General features: G+C 45.7%; 3 protein-coding genes across 3 annotated transcripts; 1 reads left to right on the top strand and 2 right to left on the bottom strand.

Moving 5' to 3' along the window:
- Window positions 1–1,546: 1,546 nt before the first annotated feature.
- ube2v2 (ubiquitin-conjugating enzyme E2 variant 2) lies at window positions 1,547–4,678 on the bottom strand. Its single transcript, XM_067253449.1, has 4 exons — window positions 4,645–4,678; window positions 3,235–3,380; window positions 2,845–2,970; window positions 1,547–2,679 (listed from the first exon to the last, which is right to left on the bottom strand). The coding sequence occupies exons 1-4, from the start codon at window positions 4,658–4,660 to the stop codon at window positions 2,533–2,535; spliced, it is 435 nt and encodes a 144-aa protein (XP_067109550.1). The 5' UTR covers window positions 4,661–4,678; the 3' UTR covers window positions 1,547–2,532.
- A 526-nt stretch (window positions 4,679–5,204) lies between these two features.
- On the bottom strand, window positions 5,205–13,345 carry mcm4 (minichromosome maintenance complex component 4). The gene is made up of 17 exons (XM_067253448.1): window positions 13,323–13,345; window positions 12,998–13,075; window positions 12,589–12,741; window positions 12,292–12,455; window positions 11,959–12,060; window positions 11,735–11,830; window positions 11,466–11,561; window positions 11,123–11,261; window positions 10,685–10,905; window positions 10,212–10,332; window positions 9,819–10,078; window positions 8,955–9,320; window positions 7,563–7,690; window positions 6,397–6,604; window positions 5,917–6,145; window positions 5,634–5,767; window positions 5,205–5,495 (listed from the first exon to the last, which is right to left on the bottom strand). Exons 2-17 carry the CDS (start codon window positions 13,059–13,061, stop codon window positions 5,400–5,402), a joined length of 2,577 nt encoding a protein of 858 aa, XP_067109549.1. The 5' UTR covers window positions 13,062–13,075; window positions 13,323–13,345; the 3' UTR covers window positions 5,205–5,399.
- Window positions 13,346–14,719: 1,374 nt separating this feature from the next.
- cebpd (CCAAT enhancer binding protein delta) lies at window positions 14,720–16,162 on the top strand. Its single transcript, XM_067252351.1, has one exon. It carries the CDS (start codon window positions 14,947–14,949, stop codon window positions 15,823–15,825), a length of 879 nt encoding a protein of 292 aa, XP_067108452.1. The 5' UTR covers window positions 14,720–14,946; the 3' UTR covers window positions 15,826–16,162.
- Window positions 16,163–16,181: the final 19 nt, after the last annotated feature.

Genomic DNA, 16,181 nt, shown 5'->3' on the forward strand with positions numbered 1-16,181 from the left:
CTGTCCCCCCCTCTCACACTGTCCCCCCCCTCACACTGTCCCTCCTCTCACACTGTCCTCTCTCTCACACTGTCCCCCCCTCTCACACTGTCCCCCCTCTCACACTGCCCCCCTCTCACACTGTCCCCCCTCTCACACTTTCCCCCCCTCTCACACTGTCCCCCCTATCACACTGTCCCTACTTACACACTGTCCCCCCTCTCACACTGTCCCTACTTACACACTGTCCCCCCCTCTCACACTGTCCCCCCTCTCACACTGTCTCCCCCTCTCACATTGTCCCCATCTCTCACAACAGTCAAGTCCTCCAGAGGCCCCCTGACAACGGCTGCTCGGCAACATGAACTAGTAAACAGCTCCCTCTAGGGGATGGTGTCTGAGAGTATTTGTTCTGGTGTTGCTTGAAGCCGAGACAGGGGCCAAAGATTCCCCACCTACACATCAAAAACACATTTCTTGAGCATCCATGCAAATATAACTGGGCAAAATAAAGCAGTCGGAACAAGGATTTTTGATGTATAAATGATAGAAATGGATGAAGGATTTCTAATACGGATGTGGTTTCTTTGAGTATTTAGGTTGTTTTAATATTCTGCTGAGATGTTTGTGCCGCTCTATAGTTCAACAGCCGTTCTATTTACAATCGAACTAACACTCATGAAATGACATCTCAAGTTTTCTCCACTGTTCTTTTGGATACGCAGTATATCCGCTGTTTATGGAAGCCTATCTGTTTATGTAAGCCTATCTGTTGCGAGATGAGATCTCTAAACAAATACAGTATGTGACCCCAGTGAACACACTGTTTAACCGAGGAAGGGCGTCTGTGTCATCGCAAATCTCCTCCATTCGGAGGTGATGGCGTGCTGAGTGCAGAGCAACGTGGGCGTTCTGACAGCGCAGCGATGCGCTTCAGACAGGACCAGCTGCTCCTAGCCAGCCGGCCGCCGCAGGAGAGAAGCATGGTGGAAGGTTATCCCAGGCCAGGGGTAGTGGCCTGTCAGGAACCAACCCACCCCATCCTCAGTGCCTGGACTGGGATGGGATTGACCTCGGGAACCCTCATGGTTTTAGTACTATTTTAGTTTGGTTCCATTTTCCATATCCTGAGGTAATCATTACAACTTCTGGGAACTGAAAATCCATAATACAGGATATGAAGCAAATGAATGTAGTACAGCATGCCCAGTGGGCATTTGATTAATGCAGGCTTAACTATCTGCTAGTGCAATATCTTGGCTATAGCTGGCCTATTATAACAGTACTCTTATTATTCCAAATGGTAATCCATCCACAAAGCAATTGCTTTAGATTCAGAAATTAATCTTTGGACCCATTTAAGCATGAAAAACATTATCATAGAATGTGTAGAATAGGCTATATACTGGAAATAAGTGTAGTTCATTTAACTTCATAGTGCATCAACAGAATTGTGAATACAAGAAAAAGGAAACAGTAACAACAGTAAAAGTTAAAGTACACTGTCACTGCAGACCAGAGCATCATTACTGTCACTGCAGAACAGAACAATGCATCATTTCTGTATGCAACTTAATTCTCAGACTGAATTTTATTTCAGAAATTCACATTTGGATCCAGGTTATTTTTAACTTCAACAAATGTAATATCTTTATTGAGAACAGGCTTCAAAACCTGTTACATGTCAAAAAGCAGGGGAAAACAATGGTATAGTGTCAAACTCAGATATAAAAATAAAATAAAACCCCCCAAAACATCTTGTGACATTACTGTTCCACTAAAGACACTTAATATTTATATATGCAGCATATTCCCATATCCTTCCTAAATTGATCATTCTAAATTAAATCATGACTTGTGTATAGCCTTCTGTCAGGCCAACTTTTACCCTTTCAAAGAAATGTTACTGTCAAAGTAACCTGGTGAGAGGAACAACTTGTAACCACTTGAATTAAATCAAGTGAGCCAGTGACTTTCTTTAACAAAAATCGAAATAATCAAACATAACGAATATGGGTGTTTTGGAATCATGTGAATACAGGTATAAAACGGCTTTGTAAAACAAAAAGTTCCCGTCATTCACAACAGGCTTCAAACTGTAAGGTATGGAGCAGCATGAAACATATTGGTACTGTGTTAAACACTGATATAAAAAAATAAAATAAACAATACACTAGTTTTAAAGAACAGCCACATTTCAAAAAGTATCTGATACCTGCTTATTTATAGACTCATTGACATGTCAAGCCATTGTTCATTACATTTTCCAGACTCCAAAAGAGCCTTCAGCTGGTGTCATGCTTCTCTTTAAAAGCGAGCAATTACCATTCTAAAGTTTACTGTCAAAGTAACTTTGATAAAGAATTGACGACTTTGTGCAATTAAACTCAACTCAATTTTAGTCATTGCCTTGCTGTGGGGATATTTCCAAGTGAGTAATCGAGTCCAGTCTTGTCTTCAGACATAACTGTCAATGTATGAAGTGAGCATCTGTCATGATGAACACCACTTTTACAAGGGTTTAAGACCGAGGGTCAAAACATTCTAGTACAATTAATTGCTGTAGGTTTGTCCTTCAGGTGGCTGTGGAAGCTTCATATTCTCTTTGGACATCATCAGACGCCTTAACTCGTGAAGAACAAATTTAATGCTAAACGAATTTTGCCATTTAGCCAGAATTGGTATGCTACGTGCATCCACCTGAGAGAGAAAGGGAGAGAGAAAGAGGAGAAACGAGAGGGAAAACACTCAGTTACGAACCTTGATGAGCTCTTAATTGACTACTTCATCGACACGTTTTTCATTATGCAGAATCATGTAAAAACTATTGGTCAAGTTAAAAAGTTCAAACATTAATTGACTTACCGTCCCATTTGAATTATTTATCCCATTCATGCAAATTTTGGTAACAAATCTAAAGGTGGGAGGTGCCTCTGGGTATTTAGGTCCACATTCCATATTCAGACTGTATATCCTGTTCTCATAATTAGTCTGGAAAATAGAGGGAAACATAGAAAACATAATGGGGATTAGAATAATAATAAAACAGGATTAACTTAATCTTTTTATTCTATGAAATGATTTACTGTCGTTTCCAAACCCGTTTGCACTTGCTCCCTAACCTCCTACCATAAACGTAGGGCTTTTGACAAGATGGTAAAGACATAGTGCCTAGGTTCGATAATGAGTGATGCAAGTGATAAGGTTGTGTGTGTGTGTGGCTATATCTAGTGCCTTTGGGGCTGCTTTGCTTACACGTGGTGGTCCCAGAATCATGCCTGTCCACCGTGTGAGTGTCCTGTCTTCATCGTCTTCAAGGCCCCAGCTGACTGTGCCATCTCCACCCTTCTGGCCCTCTTCCAATTCCTCCAACAAACGAAAATTGCGTGGAACTTTAATTCCTAGAAAATATGGAAGCAAACACAAATCCGTAGCTATAAGGGCCAGCGCTTGACAATATTTCAGATGCAAAAAGACAAGGAGACATGTTCAGTTTTATTCATTTAACTCTTACCTCGAAAATTTATTTCAAATGACGGAGGGTTTTAGGGCAAAAACATTATTGGAACTGTAGCCTACTATGGAATGACCAATACAAATGAAAAGTATCCTGCTAGATTTGTTAAAAATAATGACCCCGTCTAAAAAAAAAAAATTCACTTGTAAGCACTAATTAGGCCTATTATACTATATCCACTTGAAATGTACCGTTATACTGGCTTTAAGGAACACTAGAGCAGTGGACAAGGAACAGGTGTAAGGAGGACCTCACTGCGCAATGGCATGCTGACAGGTCGGGTATGACAAGTGCAGCAGATTCTTCAAATGCATAAAAACTGATGTGGTATGACAACTCTGCTGCAGCAAATTCCGCGGGTGAAAACGGACTGCACTTGTATGAAAGCTGCTACAACTTCCTCGACTGCAGAGCCATTGAAAAGGGCTTTTCTTTTTCAATGGCTCTTCTCGAGTGCAAAGAAAGGCAGCGTCACACCTGCACTGGCAGGCCCGGTTATTGCAATAATCTGACCATATTTTCTTCGTTATTTTATTTAAGTAAAACGTAGTATACGTTGTAGTGAAGCAGTTATCCCAAACCAATATATCATGTCCACAAGTTTTAAGGTACAGTATGGAACATAGTGTACAGTTCCCAGTTAATTGACCAAGCTAGTGCTAGCTAGTTGTAGCTTAAGACTCATCAGTTTATGAGGTATGCTAGCTAAAAAGGACAAAACATTACTACCAGGCATTAGCACTCTAGTTAGCCTCGCTAAAAAGGCCCCCCCATGTTGCCTTCAATAGCTAGCAAGCTTTGTTGTGCTCTTATAGTTCATCATCACTGCTCATAGCTCCTATGAAGGGAAGGATGTTATTTAATAAGTATGTTGCGTGGGTCTGCGAGTTAATTTTCTTCATTGACAAGCTACTGTAGCTAGCTAGACCGGCTGGTGCGGTCAGTATGTGATCACACAACACAAGCTAGTTACGACCACTCACTGATTCATTCGGCTATATTTCGGCAATCAGGCTTTCCGTCTAGTTGACTAGCTGGTTATTTTAGCATCCTCCCCAAAGTGCTGGAAAGTCATTTCTGACCTCTGGTGTCTGTCATTAGCTGATCAACAATATAATAACATACGAGAATAATTAGGGCAGACCAACCTGAGGGGACCGCCATCTTCACCTGCCAAATCCAAAAACGAGTCGACAACAGACAGTAGTCAAAGGATGATGCTGCATCAGTCCGTAGGAAGTTTCGGTACGTGGGCGGAGCAAAGTATGCAGAGATTGCATACTGAAAACAGCATTGGTGTCAAAGAGACATTGGTGGGCAACTAGATAAGGGTTTTAAACGTTTGGTGGAAATTCATCAGGTTGTGATGACTTGAAATACTTTTAGGTCTGTACCAGATCAGGCAATATAACAACGGGGGCATAGGAGTCAGCAGGAAAATAGTGCAACGCACAACAAGTCTTCACTCAAAGAACCGATAAAAAGGAATAGGTAACCCAGTTACATAAGCATACATTAACAAAGAGTATACAGTGTTGCCATTGTGATGGTGATCGATGGCTCAGAGCCACTCACATTAAGTTTTAAAACTGCCTTCATAAATAAATGTATGTGTAGTTGTTCACACAGACTTATCTGAACAGGTTTGCACTGGAATGAAACATGCTGATAACATTAACCATCTGAATTATTCTCAATCATTAACAAATTACATACAAAAGCATTTATTGTTTACCACAATAACTCCAGTTGGAAAGCATCTTTAAGTATACATTGCTAGTTCTATAATCAAGTCTCATAACATTCAGGGAATCAAAGATATTTTACAGCTCAGCAGAGAATGCTGCTACAGGGGGTGAGAGAGACATGGTGTTATTGACTGTACATGGGAGGCGGCTGTGTTCTAGGCAAGAAGACGAACAGTCTTTCCAGTGACTGTCAGATAATCTTCATCTGCCAAGGCACGAAGTGCCTCCTCAAACATGTCCTTTGTTATGGCCTGGAAAACAATCAAACAAAACCATCAGTTGAGGGGAATGTCATCTTTGTTTAATTTGTCAGGGCTGTGTAGCAAATGTAATTTAATTGGAAGTGAAGGCAGATATGAGGGTGAAGAGAATGTTTGGCAGTAACTTACAGCTTCAGACTGTCCTCGGAGGTCATCAAATAGTTGCTGGTATTTCATGGAAGGAGTCTTTCCCTTGGACTGCATTAACTTCTTAAGAGCCTGTGCAAGCTCTTCTTTGCGTTTCCGGGCCGTGGCACTCATTCCTGTAAGCAGAGAAACAAGTCAGTCAAAAACAGATAACCCAAGTATGACCAAAAAGCTTCACATGGGGCTATGCGTGGGTCATGGATATTGTCATCTACTATCAAACTAGCATTTAAGCCTTTGGTAAACTGTCAACTTCAGAGCATACCTGTCGTGAGGATAGAGATGTCCACAAAGCCGGTTCTGGGGTCTGTGGCTGACTGCTTGAGGGCCTCGCGGTGCAGCCGCTTGGCCTCCTCTACGTCGATGGTCTCCACCTTGTCAGAGAAGCGCACTTTGGCATGGGCCTCTGCCAGGCGGATCAGAGACTCCAGCTGCCTGGGGTAGGCAGATACCATGCCCCGGCCACTGCCTATCTTCCTCATGTCTACATAGGCCTGGAGCGAGAGCAGTTAGAGTTAGCCGTTGCCACACAATAATATATATACGTGGTTTTGTTATCTATTCTCCATTTTTGGTCCTATTCTTCAATTTTTTTCCTCTAAATAAATATTCAATTGAAAGTTGTATTGTTAAAAAACAAAGTGTGAACAAAGAACAAATATATATAAACCTCTTTACCAGGAGTGCCAATAATTCCAGAGTTGTGAGACACACCCACCAAGGGTAAAAGATGTTAGTAAAATACCTCAATGAGTGCCTGGCCAGCTTCTTCATTCAGTCTTGGATTAATGTAAGTGCGTGCGTATGCTATGTAGTCCTTCAGCACAGCCATGTCCAAGAATTCCTCTTCAATTTGTTCCTCGCTCTGGTAGTAGAGCGCCACCAGGTGGTGGGCCAGGCGACGGTCATAAGCCTCGTCTTGGGGATCCAGCATGAGGAAGATGAGATCGAATCTGTCAGGGAGGAAATTCCAGAGTTAATCAGCAATTATCATTTTGGAAATAGATTTAAGTAACCTATTTTTAGAAAACCAACCATTTATATTCACAAAATATTTGGGTCCACCTAGCTGACAAGCAGCACTTGACATTAACATGTTTGCTCACCAGCCACTGTGGTTAGTGGTTTCCAAGGTTTCTAGCAACTCAGCAATTTCTTAGGCACAATTTTTGTTGAACAGTTTTTTTCTTTGTCTCTTCATTTTCATCACCAGTTTCTCTCTTTTGTGTTGGTGTCTTCCCTCCGGGTTTTCCTACACCTGTTATGTGCCGCCACCTCCTTGCCTTGCAATGAGTTTATTATTTTAGACGGGGTCCTCAAGTTTGATCAAAAGCTTGGAGTGAGATTTAATATAGGCCTGTTTTGACAGGATGTGAAACATTACAGAAATATCCAGAGCTTTAATAAATGCAGTCTTAATGTAACTAGAAAGACTAGTATAATTTGAAATACATCTTCAGTCCTTCCCATACCCTCTAACATTTTCCTTAGTTTCAGATAATGTAGGCCTAAGCCAGCCAAACTGAGCCAAAGCTTTTGGTTGCAAAGCAGTTGCAGTTTTTGACTGCGTCAATAATAATTTAGTGAAAAATGGGCTATATGACCAAATCCAGCCTCTCTGGAATAAAAAATGTTAGACAAGCTTTCTTCCAACTTACCTTCTCCGTCACGCGTGTTCGCGCGTCTATGTTTCTTACCTAGCAACGAACGTACGGTGGCTGAAACTGTTCAGAGTGTTCGCGCATCGACCGTATTTTCCAGACTATAAGTCTCTCCGGAGTATAAGTCGCATCAGTCAAAAGTGCCAAAGTGGCCAGAGGGTGACTGCTTTACCTGCCACAGCCGAGTTATACCCGCATTTGGCGGGTGAGCGGGTGCTCATGTCAAGCCCTGCTGACGGGTGTTGCGTACCTTGACAGTAGCGTGTGAGGCAGCTGGATGTTCTCGATGGTCGTCTTCTTGGGGTTCCACTGTGATTCCACTGGGTTGGCTGCAGCCAAGACGGATGTACGGGCATTCAGCTGGCAAATGATTCCAGCCTGCACACACAAACAAGTGTGAGTGCAACTTCTCAAAATGCATAGTAAAACTCCACCCAGTTGCAATAAGTTCCAACCTGTAACCTTAATCTTTTTATTTTTCCTTCATTTAGCAGACTTAAATAGAAACTAATTCATCCAAAGCACAGTGGGATTTGAACCTGCGGCCTCTGGATCTCCCCCTGCATCCCTCCCACAGCCAGAGCCAGCCCACCAGGAAGGAAACCTGCATCCCTCCCACAGCCTGAGCCAGCCCACCAGGAAGGAAACCTGCATCCCTCCCACAGCCAGAGCCAGCCCACCAGGAAGGAAACCTACAGCCTGACCCAGCCCACCAGGAAGGAAACCTGCATCCCTCCCACAGCCAGAGCCAGCCCACCAGGAAGGAAACCTGCATCCCTCCCACAGCCAGAGCCAGCCCACCAGGAAGGAAACCTGCATCCCTCCCACAGCCAGAGCCAGCCCACCAGGAAGGAAACCTGCATCCCTCCCACAGCCAGACCCAGCCCACCAGGAAGGAAACCTGCATCCCTCCCACAGCCAGACCCAGCCCACCAGGAAGGAAACCTACAGCCTGACCCAGCCCACCAGGAAGGAAACCTGCATCCCTCCCACAGCCAGAGCCAGCCCACCAGGAAGGAAACCTGCATCCCTCCCACAGCCAGAGCCAGCCCACCAGGAAGGAAACCTGCATCCCTCCCACAGCCAGAGCCAGCCCACCAGGAAGGAAACCTGCATCCCTCCCACAGCCAGACCCAGCCCACCAGGAAGGAAACCTGCATCCCTCCCACAGCCAGAGCCAGCCCACCAGGACGGAAACCTGCATCCCTCCCACAGCCTGACCCAGCCCACCAGGAAGGAAACCTGCATCCCTCCCACAGCCAGACCCAGCCCACCAGGAAGGAAACCTGCATCCCTCCCACAGCCTGACCCAGCCCACCAGGAAGGAAACCTGCATCCCTCCCACAGCCAGACCCAGCCCACCAGGAAGGAAACCTGCATCCCTCCCACAGCCAGACCCAGCCCACCAGGAAGGAAACCTGCATCCCTCCCACAGCCTGACCCAGCCCACCAGGAAGGAAACCTGCATCCCTCCCACAGCCAGACCCAGCCCACCAGGAAGGAAACCTGCATCCCTCCCACAGCCAGACCCAGCCCACCAGGAAGGAAACCTGCATCCCTCCCACAGCCAGAGCCAGCCCACCAGGAAGGAAACCTGCATCCCTCCCACAGCCAGACCCAGCCCACTAGGAAGGAAACCTGCCTTAGCGATGGAGAGGGTCTGCTGCTCCATGACCTCGTGCAGCACTGAGCGTGTGCTGTCACTCATCTTGTCGAACTCGTCAATGCAGCAGATGCCGTTGTCGCTGAGCACCAGTGCCCCCGTCTGCAGCACCAGCTGCCGCGTCTCTGGGTCCTTCATCACGTAGGCCGTCAGCCCCACGGCGCTGGAGCCCTTCCCGGACGTGTACTGGCCGCGGGGCACCAGGTTGTACACGTACTGCAGCAGCTGGGACTTGCTGGTGCCGGGGTCTCCGCAGAGCAGGATGTTGACCTCGGCACGGAAGTTCCCTCTGCCCGTCTGGCTGAAGTCCTTACGGGTGCCCCCGAACAGCTGCAGCAGAATGCCCTGGAAGACCACGTTACATGCATTTATTTACCCAATGCTTTTATCCAACGCAACATGCATGTAGTGCATGTGCACAGTCCTTAACGGTATGGCAGATGTTTTGTGTGTGCCATGGAACAGTCTGTAGTAACGAGATAACCGATTGGCTGGAACATGACTCAAGTTCGAAATTCTTTTTCTGGCACTGATTTGTCTGTGTTGCTAAACAACACTCAGAGGGCCTCATTAGCTTACACAACATGTTTATAAGGGGGGGGGGGGGGGGGGGGGGGGCGGGATTCCTGAAAGAACTAAATCCTACCTATTGCACCTTTACGTTAAACAGTCTGACTTTGCATCAAAACGAGACAAACTATTTACTAGTTAACTGTCAGAACTATGGGATTAATACCCGTTTTACTGTCACAAAAGTGCTGCATGATGAACCACCGCTGGGCATGGTCTCAAGAGGAAGTCGTAATCAGAAAGGTAACGGCTGTGCTTCCCATGGACACGGACCTTCTTAATGTCCTCGTGTTCGTAGATGCTGGGCGCCAGGGCGGAGGAGAGGCGCTCGTACACATCGGGCTTGGCCGCCAGCTCCTTCAGGGTCTGCACGCGCTCCTCCGTGAACAGCTTGTGCTCGCTCTCGTCTCCCAGGACGTGCAGGCGCTTCTCGTCCGTCTTGCGGAAGTGGATGGCGTCGATGTGGGTCTTGTACACCGACTTCACGTTGCTCTGGCGGGGGTTCATGCGCATGGGCACAGCCCTGTAGATGCCTGAGGGGTTCATGCGTTTACACACCTCCATCGTCAGCCCTGAAGTTGCCTTCCACTTTGACCAAACAACAACAACAACAACAACAACAGAACATGAGCCTGCAAACGGGAAGAGGTATTTGGAGGGACTCACCTGTGATGTTGATGCGGTCTCCTGGCTGGACTTTGTCCACCAGGTCGTTGTGAGCGTAGACGATGGTGGTGTGAGGCGTCTGGCCAGCGGGCATGTCCTCGGGAGATTCCTGGAGCTTGATCTGAGGATCACCAGAGGCATCGTGAAGACAGGAGTGGGACTACACGCTGAGGTCTTCATATGGAAAGACTTCTTAAGACAGGATATTGTGGACGTCTTCAGAAGTTCATCCTTTTTTGTCAGGGGGACTGGTCCATCTTTTCGATGATACATCTTAAAGCATTCATTTAATCTTAAAAGAACCCAAATCTATTTGGTACAAAATCGGGTGAGATTTAGCCAGGGAGAGCACAGACTAAGTCACTTCCGGGCCATACTCTAGCACAGCACATACAGAAATACGTCCTCAGCACGGTAACTACGAGGGAAAGCCTATCAATCAAACAGCCCGTTTTCTGAACACCTCGGCTCACCATCTGTTTGTCGGAGAAGGCGGAGCGGTTGTGGATGAGCGCCAGGCTGTGGGTGGTGTTGCAGTGGCGGCACACGGCAGGCTCAGCGATGCGCCCACGGTCCACCTCCACGCGGGAGCTGAAAGCGCACACCTGGCACTGGAAGAAGGCTTCCTGCATCTCTGGGATCAGCTGGGACGTGCGGATCACCATGCCGCTGATGGTGATCAGCTGGTCGATGTCTGGGTTGTACAAAAAAAAAAAAAAAAAAAGATTAGATTTTTTTTATTTTATTTTTAACTTGGGCTTAGAGTCAAGACCTCACCCACCTTCCCCTTTACAGATCGTGTTTGTTGGCGTGTTACAGGAAGTGCGATGCCAGACGGCAGGATCGTTACGAGCGTGACGTCACATCGGGGGAAGGTTGCGGAAGGGGGCCAGGCGGGGTTACTAACTCACCCTCTGGGTTGAGGCTCCTCATGTTGCGGGTCTTCAGGGCGTTGTACGGGCGCACCTGGATCTGGTGCTCCAGGATGGAGTCGGGGAAGCGCTCGAAGAAGAGCTCGTTCACGGCCATGTCGAAGGTCGGGATCACTTCCTGTGTGGGGGGGGTAAAGGAAGACACTTAGCATTTAACACTAGGTGACAGAAGGACTTTGCTGAGCAGTCATTTGAGTGTCATTAATGTGTCGAGTTATGGTTAAGAATTGAAGGACTGAGTTATTGGGAATTCATTTAGTTCTCCATCCAAAGAAATTGTATTTAGTTGATCATGTTGATCATCCTGAGCTCTTCTTTTTACCTGAGGGTACGAGATGAGTTGCCTGTACAGGTCTGCATCAAAGGTCTGCACATGTCCACAATTCACGTTCAGCACAGGCTCACCAACAACACTGATCTACAAGACAGAAAATGTTCTGTGAGCATTTCAACCGCTGGGCATCGTGAACCACTTCTGCAATATTGTTACGTTCCTAGGAAAGAGCCGGGTTTTCGTGGTAAGGGATTGACTTGTGACCGGTCAGGTGAGAGGGATGTGGTAGGGAAGCCACTGGGCCGGGCGGGACTTGCCTCCTCCAGCTTCTGCATGTACAGGGGCTCGTTCAGGTCCAGGCCAGCATTCTCATCTTCATTTGAATTGAGGTCAATGAATCTCTGCAGGAACCTCTGTGGACGAGACAAAGAAACCCAAAAAACAATCTTTAATATTCAAGTGAGGCCATTACAAATGGACACCGGATGAAGGAGACGGTTGTGGTCATGACTGACGTGAGGGCCGTGCTGGGCCTCCATACCTGAAACTTTTCCTTGCAGGTCCCCACGTTGACGTCCGTTCCCCAGATGACCAGCCTCTGACCTGCCGGCTGCTCGCTGGCCACTGCTCCGTCCGCTGACGGCTGTGGGGGAGGGAAACGCGTTCATCCACAGAGTGAATTGACTGTGACACAATCCGTTATCATGGCCTCCGCACACACGTTTTCACCTAACTCTATCATTCTCAAGTGTAAGACGTGCAGTTTGAAAACGAGAAATAACATAACTGAGGTGTGTTTTTAATCACCCTGTCTGGGTGCAACTGATTAATAAATCTCCGAAAGACAAGTTATTCTGCGTATCGCTTCCCCTACCGGCTCAGAGTGCAGGTCCACCTGGGGAGCCTTCCTGACTGACCCCAAGTCCGGGCGCTGCCTGGCCGGGGTACCACGGATGCCACTGCGGGGGGTCCCTTCCACCCTGGAGCTGGGGGTCCCGTAGGTAAGCGGAGAGCTCATGTCCACCTCACTGGGTAGAACTGACAGGACAGAATATTGGATTATGTTGTTAGTTACCACGTTGCACTTCAGACTGTACAACAGTGAATAAGACTTAATAGGTCCTGAGAAAGATGCACATTGTTGTTTAAAAGAACCAGGAGCGGTAGCTACCTGAGCATCTGGGGCTGGAGAACAGGGCGTCTTGGACGGCCGGGCTCTGGATGTCTGTGGCCGGGGAGGTGGGCATAGCTGGCAGATCCCCGTTGGAAGAGTCCTGAGCTCGGTGTCTCTGGGACGGAGGAGACAGCGGGCCATCACTACCAGCTGTAGAGAGAGAACATACAGGTGGTCATCAAAGCCTTTAGGTAACGTTAGCATGTCAAACTCACAATGTTTACAGGAAAACATTCAAGACGGCTCATGACGCTAATTAAGAGATGCACCAGTGGAATTTTCAATTGAAAACCTCCAAATGCGTAACATGTGGTTAATTTACCGTTAAACGTGTAATTTAGCTGATCATAAGCAATGCCTCTGTAGATTTGAAGCTAGCTAGCCAACAACTAGCCTCCTAACTTACGAGTAGATGGATTGTCACTTCTCCCACGCTTACGTCCACCGGGAGTTGAAGTTGGGGAAGACATTGTTGTTCAAACTTCTACAATGAAACATCAGAATTGTAGTATGTAAAATAATCTCTGATTTGATCATTGACACGTGTCCAGTAGTCAATCCACTGTTCCTTTAACAAAGAAGCATGTTGGCTGTGCAAGAAAACATGGATAAGACACTCTATACACACTAGCACAGCACATTTACGCATAATGCGTGTGTATTTCATCCATTTGGAACAGTTATAAACGGTGGAAGCAACTTTAACTAACTTTAGAATAATTCAAGCTTACCTGATATCAAACTTACGTCGAACTATACAAGATATGGCGCGAAATTGTACATGTGACGTAATATTCGCGGGGAATTTTTAGCCAATGACTACCTTGGAGTGCAAACCATCTAATTCAAGGGGTGTCAGTTTTTAGGTTGTCGAGTTGATTTCTTTATATCTATTTAACAGTAAACATGTATTGTATGTATTGTTTATATATTCGTACAAGATGCCTAAATGTCTACCCTGAATCTACTCTAGTCAATGTTATTGTGCGAAGAGCGATGTCATCCCGCCATTCTATATTGGTTTCTTCCAACCTCTGAGTTAGAGTGGGAAGAAAGCAAAAAAAATCTACATTTAAAACATGAAACGTTTTAATCGCTCAGAAGACCATTTTCTATAACCGTGATCAAGTAAAACGACAAAAGAATTGGACGTATAGGTCTAAGTTAATAGTCGTAGGCCTACAGATTTTACGTTTACATATCTAAATTCACGATTATGTTTCACATAAGCTTTTCTTGTGCTTGTCATTAATTTCTTATACAATGCATACATTTTCTTTCTTTTATACGTGCGATCAGACTTTTGGCAAGAATCTGACATAGACTTTAGGCTATCATTTTATTCAGACTTGATCGACTGAATTTAGGGCAGTTAATGCAGTGAGTACTCTATAAGAATTCCTGTAGGCCTATATTACTGACCGTGTGACCAAATCTACAAAAGAGTGTTTTGTAGACACCTCCTAGTGTATTTTTTTTTAGAAAATTGGATGTTGAAGAAACCGTGTACCTGCAGCTACGCCATTTATCAACTTTTGCCACAGGGTGGCGTATGTTACATGAACATTTCAATATAATCTGACAACAAATCAAAGTCAAAATCATTGTCAACGATAATAGGAAACTGACAAACAACATATTTTCTGTCCGATTTCCTGAATGTATCTGATCTGCAGTGATGCGGGTTTTTCATGTGACTATAACATTTCACTGTGATATTGCTTTTATAAAACAATCACATCTGTTTTGTGTATATGACATGCTACTACACTGATGCAGCAACAGTGCGTTATTTTGGAGGTGAAGGGGAAATGCTAAAAATAACATTGGGTTGTACACCATGTCCAAAATACCGTATCACCTGACTTGAGTCTCCTTTGCTATATCAGAAATGTAAAGACGAATGCTGGTTTGAAAGTCTAACTATATAAACAACATCAAATTGTCCGCCTGCCAGTACAGTCGTAGTAAAGAGGGGGTGGCCTTTGCACCCGCCCTTCTCTCATCAAATGGGAGCTACGGGGAGCACGTGACCCAAACTTGACTTGACTGGTTTGTCAAAGGGGGAGGTAAACGGTTGACGTAAGCACGGGGACGATACAAATTACACTCCGCGAAAGTCTTCTGCTTCAGAAAACTTAGGTACTTCTGACAAGAAGTTAGTAACGTGCGGTGACAACTTTACGCACAGGGATTAAACCACGCCACTTAAATAACGCAACCCGTGGTCATAGAAGAGAGGGGGTCACAGCAGTGTAGCCTACTGTGCGACTATAGCCTTTTGTATCGACTTTGCACGTTACTGATTGACAACACTTGATTACATCCGACCCCACGTGGAGAAAACCAGGGTTCATGTGTGACATATACAGCCTGGATTCGCAGTGCGTGTCACCACAATGCAAGATGAGTTGGGCAATGGAGCCTGCCAATTTCTACGACAATAACAAGCGGAGCGGTCTTCAGGAGGTCTGCAAGCCCGGGCGAGGGGATGGCACGGGCGAAGACTGCACCATGGCCGAGTTAAGCACAGCTCCTGCGATGTACGACGATGAGAGTGCCATTGACTTCAGCTCGTACATAGAGTCCATGACAGCGGTGCCAAACCTTGAGCTTTGCAACGACGAACTTTTTCTCGATCTGTTCAATACTGTGAAACAAGAAAAGAATGATTTCTACATGCAAAACTCGACAATCAACAACCCGCAGCAGCTGTCAACCAACACATACACAGTCGTTGGAAGCCAAAAAGAATTCGAGAGGAAACTCGACGTTGGATATGACAAGATGTTCAGTGCGCCAATTAAACAGGAGCCGGATTGGAGTGACAGTGAAATGTCCTCGTCACTACCTTCCCAGATAGAAACCTGCGCACAGACATCGGTCAGTTTGCCTATGGGACAACCTACGCCACCATCGACCCCAGAGCCGCTCTCTTCCGCGAGCTCAGCACACTCCTCACCTCGTAAAATCGGAAAGGAGAGGGTGAAAAAGTCTGTTGACAGATACAGCCACGAATATCGTCAGAGACGGGAGAGGAATAACATTGCTGTGAGGAAAAGCAGGGACAAGGCAAAGCAACGCAACCTTGACGTACAGCAAAATATGATTGAACTGGGTGCGGAGAACGACAGATTACACAAAACTATAGAGCAGCTAACTCGCGAGTTGACCGGTTTGAGAGAATTCTTCAAGCAGTCATCGTTTGGGTCCACGAGTGGGGACAGTCGATAATAGATTATTGGCATCTCTAAACGGAACTTTTAAAGACATACCTCATACATATTTACCATCTGTAACAGATGCATTTTAAAGCTTACCTTCATGGCACTGGAAATGTTGGACGGAGCCTACTTATGTTGATGCCATAATCTTTTTTCGGGGGAAAAATGCATTTTTTTTACATTAAATTATTTTACCACTTCATTTACATGTTTTTATACCAGATATGGTACATGTTTTATAATTCCAAACTTTGTAAAAAAAAAAAGCCAGAGCATGTTTGAATTTTATATAGTTTGTATAAAACATTGAAATACTTGGAATCTATAATAAAATTGCTGAAAAGTTATTCAAGTGTAGTGATCCAT

Source organism: Osmerus mordax, chromosome 16 (genome assembly GCF_038355195.1).
Source record: "Osmerus mordax isolate fOsmMor3 chromosome 16, fOsmMor3.pri, whole genome shotgun sequence".
In the NCBI taxonomy this organism is placed as follows: domain Eukaryota; kingdom Metazoa; phylum Chordata; class Actinopteri; order Osmeriformes; family Osmeridae; genus Osmerus; species Osmerus mordax.